The 15,099-nt window shown below is 40.5% G+C and overlaps 1 protein-coding gene across 3 annotated transcripts in view; it reads right to left on the reverse strand.

Annotated features, from left to right (window-relative positions):
- ltbp1 (latent transforming growth factor beta binding protein 1) overlaps window positions 1-15,099 on the reverse strand; it is a 229,208-nt gene that overhangs the window by 101,264 nt on the left and 112,845 nt on the right. For all 3 annotated transcript variants that reach the window (XM_036592702.1, XM_036592701.1, XM_036592703.1), the window contains one exon: window positions 6,239-6,298. In XM_036592702.1, coding sequence (XP_036448595.1) covers window positions 6,239-6,298 — 60 coding nt within the window. The remainder of the gene's footprint in view (window positions 1-6,238; window positions 6,299-15,099) is intronic.

Raw genomic sequence — 15,099 nt, forward strand, 5'->3', positions numbered from 1 at the left:
ATTCGGCCCAATTCAGGTTTGGACAGAACTTTGTCGGACCTGGCTCAGTTTCAGGCTCAAAACTAGATAACGTGGATCAGGTCAGGGTTCAGGGCTGGGAACAATATTTTGTCAGACACAGGTCGGGTTCGGACTCAAACCTTGATGATGTGGTTCAGGTCAGGATTGGCTCAGACAGAAATTTCTGTCTGTGTTCAGGTTTGTATCAAAATTTCAGGCCATTTAAGCTCTATACACTCACTCACAGTCCTCTAAACAAACTGAAGCACATTCAATCATCGCTTGCGTTTGACTAAAACTGGACATTTCAAACAGCTTTCCAAACATTTGTTTCCTTTCCATTCTCTCCGCTGGGCACAGTCGTACCAAGTCCGGCGAACACAAATGCGTAAACCTGCACCCAACAGACAAAATATGGAAATGAGATCCAAATGGCCTTGTTAAAAGACTAAGCGCTGACTAACATGGGGGGAACTGTGGAGGATCACCGTGCCTGAGGATAAAGCTGAATCAGAAGCAGGTTTGGGAGTGCGGGGACTTTCTCTCTCAGACCCATTTCCCTTGTTCATTCCTGGAAAATTCACTCAATTACAGTCAGCATTATGCTTTGAGCTACCCAGCCTCACATCAGCTTTTAAAGGCAACTCTGGGCTATTAGTAAACACATCAAACTGCCTCTAAAGGACAAAAGGAAACAGTCTAATTATATCCAAATGGCCTTCCGAGAGTTTAACTGAACTGTGAGTAATGGCAGGCAGCATATACCTGATTCGGGCAGGAGCGCAAAAAACACTGAAAATGCCTGCTGAAATAGGAGCGCCGCTACTGTAGTCACAATGCACTTGAATTCAAGTTAAACAAAGAGAAAAAACTGAAAATAACTGAAAAGTCAAACCGCTTAATGACTAATTATTACCTGCCAAACGCTGAACATTAGCCAGCTAGCTAACAGGCACTGAGAGCAGAACATTTCATTGCATTAGCTAGGTTACAGGCACTCGATTAAAACAACACTCTGCACTAAGTAGCTAAAAGACACAACAGAAAACCTTATTAAATTAGCTGGCTGACACAGTAAAACATTACATTGTGTTAACTAGCTAACGGGCACTCACGATAGAACGTTACATTACATTAACCAGCTGCAGGCACTCACAACAGACAATTACCTTCCATTAACTAGCTAGAACATTACCATTAACTAGCTAAGGCACTCATGGTAGAACATTACATTGAATTAGCTAGCTAAAAGGCACTCATGATAGAACCTTGTCTTGCATTAACTAGCTAAAAGGCACTCAGGATAGGACCTTGTCTTGCATTAACTAGCTAAAAGGCACTTACGATAGAACCTTATCTTGCATTAGCTTGCATTGCATTGCATTACATTACATTGTGTTAGCTAGCTAACGGCCACTCGTGACAGAACCTTGTCTTGCATTAGCTGTCTAAAAGGCACTCATGATAGAACCTTATCTTGCATTAACTAGCTAAAAGGCACTGATGGTAGAACATTAAATTGCATTATCTAGCTAACGAACACTCACGGTAGAACATCAGCTTGCATTAACTAAAAGGCACTCACGATAGAACATTACATTGCGTTAACCAGCTGCAGGCACTCACAACAGACAATTACCTTCCATTAACTAGCTAGAACATTACCTTGTCTTGCATTAACTAGTTAAGGCACTCATGCTAGGACATTACATTGCCTTAGCTAGCTAAAAGACACACAGTAAAACACTACATTGTGTTAGCTAGCTAACGGCCACTCATGACAGAACCCTTGTATTGCATTAGCTAGCTAAAAGGCACTCGTGGTAGAACATTAAATTGAATTAGCTAGCTAAAAGGCACTCACGATAGAACCTTGTCTTGCATTAGCTAGCTAAAAGGCACTCATGACAGAACCTTGTCTTGCATTAGCTAGCTAAAAGGCACTCATGAACCTTGTCTTGCATTAACTAGCTAAAAGGCACTCATGACAGAACCTTGTCTTGCATTAGCTAGCTAAAAGGCACTCATGACAGAACCTTGTCTTGCATTAGCTAGCTAAAAGGCACTCATGATAGAACCTTGTCTTGCATTAACTAGCTAAAAGGCACTCATGATAGAACCTTGTCTTGCATTAGCTAGCTAAAAGGCACTCATGATAGAACCTTGTCTTGCATTAACTAGCTAAAAGGCACTCATGATAGAACCTTGTCTTGCATTAGCTAGCTAAAAGGCACTCATGATAGAACCTTGTCTTGCATTAGCTAGCTAAAAGGCACTCATGATAGAACCTTGTCTTGCATTAACTAGCTAAAAGGCACTCATGACAGAACCTTATCTTGCTTTAACTAGCTAAAAGGCACTGATGGTAGAACATTATATTGCATTATCTAGCTAACGAACACTCACGGTAGAACATCAGCTTGCGTTAACTAAAAGGCACTCACGATAGAACATTACATTGCGTTAACCAGCTGCAGGCACTCACAACAGACAATTACCTTCCATCAACTAGCTAGAACATTACCTTGCATTAACTAGCTAAGGCACTCATGCTAGGACATTACATTGCCTTAGCTAGCTAAAAGACACACAGTAAAACATTACATTGTGTTAGCTAGCTAACGGCCACTCATGACAGAACCCTTGTATTGCATTAGCTAGCTAAAAGGCACTCGTGGTAGAACATTAAATTGAATTAGCTAGCTAAAAGGCACTCACGATAGAACCTTGTCTTGCATTAGCCAGCTAAAAGGCACTCACGATAGAACCTTGTCTTGCATTAGCTAGCTAAAAGGCACTCACGATAGAACCTTGTCTTGCATTAACTAGCTAAAAGGCACTCACGATAGAACCTTGTCTTGCATTAGCTAGCTAAAAGGCACTCACGATAGAACCTTGTCTTGCATTAGCTAGCTAAAAGGCACTCACGATAGAACCTTATCTTGCATTAGCTAGCTAAAAGGCACTCACGATAGAACCTTGTCATGCATTGACTAGCTAAAAGGCACTCACGATAGAACCTTGTCTTGCATTAACTAGCTAAAAGGCACTCATGATAGAACCTTGTCTTGCACCAGATATTACTTATATGGTGGACATTCTGAAGTGTCCAGCAATACTGCTGGAGTTTTTACACATCAGATGTCACTGCTAGTTTGATAGTGGTCCACCAACCAAAAATATCCAGCCAAGAGCACGAAGAGGTAGAGATGGCTAACACAAACTGTGCACCAACAGATGAGCTACAATCTCTAACTGCACATCTGCGATGGAGGTAAAGCAACAAGGGTTTTCTAATAAAGTGGCCAGTGAGTGCTTTCAATGGGTGCAGTATACGACGAGTTGATTTCAAATTCTAGCACAATCGACTGGACACGTGTGGTAAGTGTGTGCATGGGCTACGTGAGTTTAGCAGTGTCTGTAAGCCCACTAACTGAACCCAATCCCATGAAAAAATTTCCAGGGTTTTGCTCGCCAGGGTTATGTTGACAAAATGAAAATCAGTTACTAATTTTACTGGTCCATGATTCCTAAAATTAATTTCCCTCATAATATCAAACAAACATTTGAATGTAACTAATATCTGCCCTTTGGAAATCCCTTAATCCCTTTTTAATAGCCAGTTTGATGACACCTTGGTCCAAACTACAACTAAAGATAGGTAATTCAATGAAGAATCAAGAATTGAACTTATTACTCAATGCTTTATTATTAGAATAAAATATGAGCTTCCAACTGAACTTTCCAGAAACCCATCTTTATATGTAGCCATAGCTGCAAGCAGGTACTTTTCCCTCGCTCTGCCTCTTTTTTAGCTGTGGTTCGGCTCTGGGTTTGGCAAATGGTGGCAGTTTGGTGGTGACTGCTAACACTCACAGACACACTCAGAGAGAGCTATGCTGGGTGAGGCTAACCCACTGAGGGTGTGTGTCTCTTTGTGTGTGCATGGGCAATTTCAAAACCAGCCTTCTACCACAGCCACAATGCGGTCAGCAAAAGGTATAATGCGTAATAGCAGTGGCATGTTAGCTGTGTTTTGGCAGTGCTTACTGTGACTGTAATGCCTCAAGTGTTACAGATGACTGCAGAGTTCAGAAGGAACAGTAGATAAATACAAACATCGTCGGGACGTTAGGTGTCTGATATTTGCTTAATTTTACATTGGAGCTGTGAGGCTAATGACATAGCGTTATGCAAATGAACAAAAGTAGCTGACAAAAATCAGGCTTCCAGATATCCAATGTACTTCTGCCAATTTTGTATAAAAAAATGTCAGAAACTACAAAAGTATGTTTGAGTAATACTTTTTTAAACCAATTTTCCCTCAGTTTAGCCAGGGCTAATTTCACCTGCTAGCTAAGTTCCCCATCACATGATGCTACCAAGCTGGGAAGGTAAAAGCTAGCAAGAGCTTTGTGACACATGAAGCGCCACCACATCTTTTCAAAATGCAAAATCATATATATATATATATATATATATATATATAGATGAGCTGCATTTCCACCATTTACAGGCTTTATCTTCTGCTCGACGCTGCTGCCATGGTAACGCTGAATGATGGCGCACGTGCCGTGGAAAAAAAGCACATGAATTCCGATCTGAGCGTCACATTAAGGTCGCACGGCCTCGAATCGGATACGTATCCGATCTAGGACCACATGTGAAAGTGGCTGAGGTCGGATTTGAAAAGATCAGATTTGTGTCCACACAGCCCGTGAAAACATCAGATCTGAGTCACATTAGGGCAAAAAATCTGATTTGTGCCACTTTAGCCTGGTAATGTGAACGTAGCCTAAATGATAGATATAAGCTTCCATTACATTAGCTATATTAGCCTCATAGCTCCAGCCTGATGTGAAGAAGTTGAACAGTTTCTTTTTGTGTTTCTCGCTCTGGTCTGCAGTGAGTGAGGGCTCGGTGAGACGTGTGGAGGATGATGGAGGATTGTCAGCTTTAATGCATTAGAGCCATCTCTCACCATCATACTCAAACTCAACTCCGATTACACAGATCTATCAAATGTGACACCTGTCTCTCCTCTTGTCGTTCCTTTCTCTCTCTCCCCTCCTCTTTGTTCCTTCACCTTCCCTCTCTCTCTCTCACTCTCTCTGAAGCAGGACACATCGCTCAGAGACCCAGTGACTCTTATCAGTTTGATGGATTCGAGTTAACTCGGAGGGGACAGGCGGTCGCAGTTTGAGAATATAATGACTCAGAGTGAAGCCCACCAGGGGGCGCTGTACACAGGAGGAGAGCACACTCACACACACGCTGATCTCCCTCCTCCACAGAGGCGCATACACACTCAACATCCCATCAGAACAAGCTACATACGTATACTCCTCCCTGCTTCAGACTTATCCTACCATCTCTGTCTCCTTCACTCTCTCTCCCTCCTGCTCGGCTCTGTTTCTCTCCTTATATAGATATCACTCTACTTCTGTCTCCTTCTCTTTCTCTCTCTAAAACTATCTAGATCTCTCTATCTCTCTCCAAAAACTTTTGCTATCTCTAACACTATTTAAATCTCGCTCCCCTTCTTTCTCTCTCCCTCTGCCTCTCACTTTCTCTAATATTTTACATCTCCCCCTAAACTATCTCTCTCTCTTTCTGTGATTCTCTAACACTCGATCCTTGTCTGTCTGTCTATCTGGCTCTAACATTATCTCTCTCTCTCTCTCTCTCCATCTCTCACTTGCTCTAATTCTCTCTCTCTCTCTCCATCTCTCACTTGCTCTAATTCTCTCTCTCTCTCTTTCTTGCTCTAATTCTCTCTCTCACTCTCTCTCCATCTCTCTCTAACTCTCTCTCTAACTCTCTCCATCTCTCTCTCTCTAACTCTCTCTCCATCTCTCTCTCTCCATCTCTCTCCTGCTCTAACCCTCTCTCTCACTCTCTCTCTCTCTCCATCTCTCTCTTGCTTTAATTCTCTCTCCATCTCTCTCTTGCTCTAACTCTCTCTCTCTCTCCCTCTCCCTCCATCTCTTTTTCTCTCTTACTCTCTCTCCCACTCTAAAAGACTCACCTCTCTCTCTATCTTTCTCTCACTATAACACTCTCTCTCTCAGCACTGAGTAATAGGTAACAAATCATTCTTTTCAGGCTCATTTCTCTCAAGATGAGAAAACAAAAGAGCTGTCCAACACACACACACTCGCACACACACTCACTCGCACACACACACACACACACTCACACACACTCACACACACTTAAATGAAAGTTTAACTGTTACCGATGCAGCGTGTGCCGTTGAACCTCTTGTAGCCCTGAGGACACTCCAACAGCGGAATCGCTGTGGAAGAGAAACAGAAGACAAAAGAGGAAAAACATGATTATTCACAGGACGAAATGACGTCTCCGACAGCACAGGGCGAACAATACAAACAGGAGGAACCCCAGGTGATGTGTAATGATGTGTAAAAGACAAACACCAGCATAGAGAGACACTTCAGTTGAATGCATACAGAACTGCGAGGAGGAGACCTGTTAGCAGGAGGCCGGCTGAAGAGCTCTACTGTCTTTGGGATGATACTTGTAATATAACCAAATTCCACGCTTTCAAAGCTCTTCAATTCAAGTGCTTACTGGATTACAGTCATTTAGGCTCTTGACTTATTTAGTACTGAGATAATAGCAGCTCTCTTAAAGAGAAATTCCACCAATTTCACTAAACTTCTGAATAACTGTGTCATTAAGGTGTAAACAGAGTGGTTTGGTGTGTAATGCTCTGTTCTAGAGAAACTTATTGAGTCAGAATTGTTCACAGTGATGGCGATAGGAACCAGACGTCTGAGGAGTTTAATATGCTTGAAAGCTTTGTCACCAAACGTTATTACAGAAAATGGTTATGAATGTGCTGCCTGATGCCTGACACACTGGATTACTATGGTTCTGAGATAAAGTTTTGAACTAAAACGTATTTTCGAATCCATTCATGGTGGAGAGGTACATGCAGGAAGCTGCGAGGCAAAATAGTCCCCCAAGAAAGTTGTAACATTGTTTTACCATCATCAACAAAAACTCACAACATGTAGGTTCTCTGGTCATTCTGGATAGCAAATACAATGGCTATATTTGTGTCGTAGACACGACGATGCCTGGTTCTTGTCACCACCACTGTATATAAATTCGATTTGGTAGGTTTCTCTACAATGAAGCATTTCACACCAGACCACTCGGAATGAATTTGTTTACATTTCAACTACTGACATAGAGAAATTTTGAAAATTTCGGTGGAATTCCCCTTTCGCACATGTGAGTATATGGAACACCAACACGGTTTTCACAAAATGCTTATGTCCACCATGTTCTAACTAACTTATTACTAAATTATCTTTACTTTTATTCTTTTTATTATGTGAAATCACTATATTGGCAGATAATTTGCTTGTTATAGCCCCACCCATTCACCATTAAGTTGTAAGGCAGGGGTCGCAACCTAAATGTTAAAAGCTATTTTGTCCTTTCAACAAAAATCAAACCACCTTGGGAGCAACATTTTATGTCCGTTTTACCATCTTGGCTGTAAATATGTCTCAGTATGTGCTGATGTACTAATATAGGCTACAATTATAATAGAAACAAAAACACAGACTTACTTTACTTTAAGCTTTAGCTCAGCTATAGCCGCTTTTCTCACATCTCCGGCAGGAAACTTTTCAAAAAAAAAATGGAATAGCTTCTTGTAAAATGTCTCTCAACATTCGGCTTTTTACGAGGCTGAAGTCGCTTCTCATTCACCAGCTTCTTACTCCCGTTCCACCTTAAATGGTGCCTGAGGCGGCAGAATGTAACTGTTGCACCATTTAAGGTGGAACGGGAAAATTAGAGCAAGAAGCTGGCGAATGAGAAGCGACTTCAGCTTCGTGACCTTTTAGTGTTTGACAGTTTCTTGTTGCAGATTAAAAGTATCAGGGAACCAGCTGGAGTGATTATAAATGTAAATAAGTCCACTCGTCTTCAAATTATCAATGTTCGTCTTTTATCTTTCTCTTTGTCTTTTCGTTAGCTACTAGCAAGGCCAGATTCTTATCTGAGTTCTTATGGTGACCAGCAGTCTGCGCACCAACCTTCAGGGTTAAAGGGTGAATTAGCAGTGAAACTCCAGCGTTTATTAAAACTGTGTTAGAACCATCAGCAGAGCTTTATTTTACTGCAAAGGAGGATTATTTTATGTCTACCTAAAAATCTGATTCTGCTGTGGAGCCGCAACAGGGCAGTAAAAGAGCCGCATGTTGCCGACCCCTGTTATAGGGAGTATTTCAGCCCAGGCTGCTCTGTGAATGAGGCACAATACAGGAAAGCCAAACAGAACAGAGCTTATTTACATATCGCTGTTGTCGGAAGAAAACCTCGTATCTCCATTTTTGACGTTTTTCAGTTTTTGACATAATTTGAAAATGCCTGTTGTCCTTTACATTGTGTGTAAATTTCATGATGAATGGACTAAAAGAAACGGCCCAAAATTACTTGGAAAAAAGTCTGGTTCCATTGACTTACATTTAAAGTAGAGTGGGTTTTTTCCTTCTCCTGTAAAGTTACCATTTTGGAGATATGAGGTTTTCGATATATCAGTCTATAATGCACAGTAACAAAAACAAGCAATAAAGAGAGATTAACAATGGTCATGTAAAACTGAATTATGACTGTTTTGGTACATAAAAACACACAAACGTAACAAGTGGACCTTGGAGGGACGTTAGACTAGCCAGCTAGCTCACAGACAGTCTTCATTGTGGTTTCAGAATCTCTTTCTACCTTCTCTAACTGCTTCCTCAGTGAGTCAGCTGCTGATATAAGATCTAAGTGTTAATTACTAACGTTTACACTGTAGTAAACTGCCCTTTCAAACATTTTAAAATGGGGCAGGAAAGCCTTTGGGAATTTCCGAAACGCAGAGGTTAAGAAGGCAATGCTGTGAAATTTCATTTCTTTCTGTGGCACATTCATACGTACCCCAAAGCAATGAGACCCATGAAGGAATATGTAAACTGATCTGAAAAACGGCCCATATATGGTTCAGAAGTCTCCACCCAAAACACCTAAAAGCCAGAGGCTGAGGCCCAGGCTGTTGGAACAAGGCCACGTTTGTTAGAGTGCTAGCCAACGTCTTTACCAGCTACATCCGTCTCCAGAAAACACAATGAAGCGGTTCACATACTTGCGCCAAACTCACACCCATGAGCCCTGCGGCACTCTCCAACACTGAGGCTTTGTGGAGGTCGGGGTCGCAGGGGAGAAATTGGGGGATTCCTGCTGATTGGGGTACAACTTTGTGCTCTTAGGAGGCACCGAACACACACTAATGTGGGCTGCTACATGCAACAATTTGTCTGCTTTGTTCATTCATGCTCTCTAGGGAGAGGGTGGGTATCATTTAGTAGTTAACGTTAGACTCTAATTCTTTATGGTTGAAATGTTATCACAACTGAGTCAAGTCAATGGTATGTATGTTTTAGCAGCTAAGAAAAGAGGCTAGCTAATTATTAGAGGTTGAAACATTACAGCTATTGAGTCATGTTGAAACTATATAAACATTTAGGCCCAATACCATTTCTGATTTTTACCCCTACCCTTTGTTTTCGAGTGTCACTCTAACCCCTTGGAACTGAGTTACAAGGGGTAGTGGTTGAAATCTTGCCCTACGAAATGAGACCCTCAAATATAAAAAAAAAAAACTTGATTCATTAACAGACTAGTAGCGCTGCTCTGTAGGCGACCCGGCCCGTCTTCAGTGATAGCAGAGGAGGGTAAAGTTCAGCTCCTCACTGCTGGGCTTTAGTTACATTTAGGGCATAATATGCTTTCAAAGAGGGGGGCAATTATTTATTATCACCCACCGCTAATTCTTTGGTGATATAAAGCTTAAGTCAGATATTCACCAGCTTCTTGATTGAATTTTCCTGTTCAACCTTAAATGGTGCAGCAGTTACATTCTGGCGCTTCAGGTGTCAGAACTGCTGGACTATTTAAGGTGGAACGGGAAAGTTAGCTAGCTAGCTACCGAGACCTTAGCATGCTATTAGCGATTTTTTATGCTTGTTATGAAGAAAACGACCATAATACACTGAAACGACATTAAACTAAGATAATACAGTGATTATCGTAATTTTTAACAGAGAAAATTCTCACATTTGTGGGTTTCTTTGGTCTCTTGTTCTCCATCTCTGTTCAGTCATCATAACTGTCCTGCATACAACCTTCAACTAGTTTTTAAACTCCTCAAACAGATTTTAAACGCACGGAGACTTTTATTTTAGAAAATAAACGTAGACAATTATTACAAACAACAGAGAGAAAAAAAATAATGACTAGGCCTGATATAAATGATTTTATAGAGAATGTCGTTGCTGACACTGAGCTAGATTAAAATTATTTACTAAAGTAATTTACAAAGTTTTACTAAATTTGAAATTGGTATTTTAGTACCAAAATATGCACATATTTATTGAGCACGGTCATTATATGCTGTTACTGCACTGCCTTTTTCATCTCAGGTTATAGATCTTATTGCAGATTTTTGTATATTTATATTTGTATATATGCCTGTAGATACGTTTTTTTGGATTTATTTATTTTTTTTATATTGTTTCACTCTTATTATTATCACTGTCCTGTATTGTGTGACTACTACTGGCTGCTACATTTCCTTCAGGATCAATAAAGTATCTATCTATCTATCTATCTATCTATCTATCTAAAGAAAGGAAGGAAGGAGAACTCTGTAAATTCAACTGTGAGGGAAAAACGAGCGACTAAAAGTAGAATTTTGTCTATTATTCTGCTTAACCGCCGGTGGGCCGCCCAGAAAACACTGAGCGAAACGCCAGTGGACCGCCAGTTTTGCCATTAGCAGGGGCCGACAGTGGTCCACTATCCTATTGCATTCAGGGATTATCATGACTGGGTCAAGCAAGATACACATTTAGCGCTGTTTAGCATTTCTAATTTATAGAGATTAGCTGACTATTTGTGGTTGAAACATTACGGCTGAGTCAAACTGAAACATGATACAGATTTAGCGTTCTTCAACGCTGCTAATTAGAAACGAGCTAAAAAATTGTGGTTGAAACTTTATGGCTAATGAGTCATGACAAGCACACATTTAGCTTTGTTTGCAGATGCTAATTTACAGAGGCTAGCTAATTCTTTGTAGGTCAAATATTACTGATATTGAGTGAAGTTGAAACAGGACAGTTCGAACTGTTCAGCATTGCTAATATATACAGGTTGACTAATTAGTGGATGAAACCGTCATTATTGAGTCAAGATGAAGAAATACAGACTTAGCACTGTTCAACATTACCAATTTATAGAGGCTAACTAATTATGTGGGGTTGAAACCGGTTCATTATTGAGTCAAGATGAAGAAATACAGATTTAGATTTGCTCAATGTTGCTAATTTCTAGAGGCTAGCTAATTATTTCTCATTAAAATATAACTATTGAGCCAAGTTGAAGCAAAAACAGTTTTAGCGTTGTTCAGTGTTCCTAATTATAGAGGATTGCTAATTATTTCTGGTTGAAACATTATTGTGAGGTCAAGTTGAAACAAGATGCAGATTTAGCACTGTTGGACTTTGCTAATTATAGAGGCTAGCTAATTATTTGTGGTTGAAATATTATCATGACTGGGTCAAGCAAGATACACATTTAGCATTGTCAACATTTCTAATTTATAGAGGTTAGCTGACTATTTGTGGTTGAAGATGCAGATTTAGCGTTCCTTAACGCTGCTAATTAGAGCTGAGCTAAATATTTTTGGTTGAAACTTTATGGATAATGAGTCATGACAAGTACACATTTAGCTTCGTTTGCAGATGCTAACTTACAGTCTAGCTAATTCTTTGTGGTTGAAATGTTATCGTTACGGAGCCGAAGCTGAAACAAGACACTGGTGTAGCATTGGTAATTACAGAGGCTAGCTAATATTGTTCAGCGTTGCTAATGGTTGAAATGTTAGCGTTAAGTCAAGTTGAAACAAGATACAGATTTAGCACTGTTGAACTTTGCTAATTATAGAGGCTAGCTTATTATTTGTGGTTGAAATATCATCATTACCGGGTCAAGCAAGATACACATTTAGCGTTGTTTGACATTTCTAATTTATAGAATTAGCTGACTATTTCTGTTTGAAACATTATAGCCGAGTCAAACTGAACATGATACAGATTAGGCGCTAATTGGAGCTGAGCTAATTATTTGTGTTTGAAACTTTATGGCTAATGAATCATGACAAGATACACATTTAGCTTTGTTTGATGCTAATTTATGTAGGCTAGCTAATTCTTTGTGGTTGAAATGTTATCGTTATGGAGTCAAGCTGAAACAAGACACAGGTGTAGCACTGTTCAACTCTGGTGATTATAAAGGCTAGCTAATTATTTCTCATTGAAATACGACTATTGAGTCAAGTTGAAACTAAAACAGTTTTAGCACTGTTCATTGTTGCTAATCACAGAGGATATAGCTAATTTTATGCGGTTGAAATATTATCAGCACTGAGTCAAGTTGAAAAAAGAGATTTAGCATTGTCCAACGTTGCTAATCATAAGCTCATTATTTGTGGTTGACATTTTATAGGTGAGTTAAGTTGAAACGAGATACAGGTTTAGCGTTGTTCAATGTTCAATATTACCGAATTACAGAGACTACATGAGCATTTATGGTTGAAATGTTATCACAAATAAGTCAAGTTGAAACAAGATACAGATTAGCATTGCTAATTTTAGACGTAGCTATATTTGTGCTTGAAAGGTTATCATTGTAGAGTCAACGCAAAGTACAGCTTTAGGATTGTTCAACCTCGCTGGCCGACACGCTCAGTTTTCTCTCCCTGCTGGACCAGCCGTCTTTCTTGAATGCCCAAGAGAAAAGGAAGAAAGGAAAGGAACATAAAGAAACAGGCCATATCTGTGCGGAGAACCGTTTTTAGTTCTGTCTCGGGGGAAGTGGAGGAAATGAATGGCGGAATCAGGGTTCAGCGCTCCCTCTCTCTGTCAGCCAGTCTCCCAGACAGAGAGAGGAGAGAGAGACGAATGCTTGGGAGAACAGAGTGATACAAAGACGTCCAGAGATTTCGTTGACCTGATCCACAAATAAACACTCAGTCTGAAGGCTGAAGGCCTTATTTATCTATGTAAACACAAGAGTCCCATAATACCACTGACTCACAGCGAGTGCCGTGCTCCTCCTCCAGCAGTCCGGGCCAGTTGGAGGCAAAACATACCGTTATCTATAAAATTGTACAGGCTAAATTCAGACCTCAAAATGTCTGCTATTTTCATTTTTAGCAGCGCAACATATTTAGATAACAGTACTTCATAAACCACATAAGTACGTGTTTTTGAGATCACACGATTCCAAAGTTTGAAGCAAGTGTGGTATAATTTAGGCTACGTTCACATTACAAGCCTCGTTGCACAAATCCGATTTTTTTGCTCAAATCTGATCTCTCTGATATGATGGTTCACACTCGATTAGGTAAGTGATTCAAATCTGACATTAATGTGAACGAACCGGCGTCCTGAAATGACCCTCATGACCACATCCTACTCAGTAACGTCACGTGAATGAATCACGTTCATCATCAGCACAAACTAACAAGCAGAACGAGCTTTGCTGAGAAGATAATTAACTCTGATCAGCTCTCAGCTTCATTATTAGAGCGAGACGAAGGAGAAAAAGGTGAGATGAGCTGCTTTTCCACCGTTTACAGGCTTTAACTTCTGTTTGGTGCTGTTGCCATGGTAACGCTGAATGATGGCGCACGCGCAGTGGAAAAAAAGCACATGAATTCCGATTTGAGCGTCACATTAAGGTCACATGGCCACAAATCGGATACGTATCTGATCTAGGACCTCATGTGAAAATGGCTCAGGTCGGATTTGAAAAGATCAGATCTGCGTGTTCACACAGCTCTGAAAACATCAGATCTGAGTCACATTAGGGCAAAAAATTGGATTTGTGCCACTTCAAACTGGTAATGTGAATGTAGCCTTAAGTGCATAATGCTAATTAGTGTACATAAGCGTCCACTACTTTTTAGCTACATTAGCCTCGTAGCTCCAATGCAAGACTAAAGAAGTAACTTTTGTACATTTAACGTGCCTTAAATGAACTCACTTCTTCAGTTCTGTGCTGGAGCTATGAGGCTGATGAAGTGCTGTTATGCATACAAACAGACAAAAGTACAGATGGATGCTATTTCTAGCTATTCAATGCACTTTTGTCCATTTTAACACAAAATTCTACATCACTCAGTGTCAGAAACTACATAAGCAGGTCTGTTTGAGATTACTCAAATCGAGCTTAGATAACTCTGTGTGGTTTTTTATGCGGCTAGGAAATATCTTCTTCTTTTCTATGGCAACCAACAGGTGGCTATTCACCAGCCAACTTATTCCGAGGTTCATTGCATGCCGGCAAGGATTTGAGAACATGGTGGCGTCAGCAGAGGAGCGAACGGCGGCTGAGGAGACACTTTTAAATATGGGGTTTAAACTGCGTGGAATAGCGAACGATACAAACATTTAAAAAAAAGTACACTAACATTTCATTTTGTTTTACGGAGCAAAGAGCAGAAGTTTCTGGCTCTGGATTTAAAGAGTGTTAAAAGAACTTGACAGGAGCGGCGTTTTGTGATGCAACAGTAACAGCAGGAACATCGGTGCTGTGATGCAAACAGGAAATCTGCCGTAGAGCAGACCGACTCATTTTGGTTCAGCCTTTGTGGGTCTACGCAGCCTTCAAAGGATATGCTGTTGTAGACCGCGTCCTTCGAAGAAAGAACCCCTGAATTGGGACACACCTTGTATTGTTATGTTTGTGGTAGGCAAGCCAGCCAGGTTGATAACTGCAACGTCAGCTCCTTGGCTAATTGCAGCTGCACACCAGAGATCCCTACCTATTTTCACTGAAAGTTCTGGGATTGGAATAGCAACTGTACCATGACATATTACACTACCTACACGGAAAAACACCTTATAATTGGGAATAACTGGGGAAAAACCAGTCTAACCCAACCAGGCCATCTCAAAAACAGATTCTCAGGGGCCACTCTGTCATTAAAAGCCCAATCAGGAATTGCAGTGG

The sequence above is a fragment of the Colossoma macropomum genome, unplaced genomic scaffold (assembly GCF_904425465.1).
Source record: "Colossoma macropomum unplaced genomic scaffold, Colossoma_macropomum, whole genome shotgun sequence".
NCBI classification, from domain to species: domain Eukaryota; kingdom Metazoa; phylum Chordata; class Actinopteri; order Characiformes; family Serrasalmidae; genus Colossoma; species Colossoma macropomum.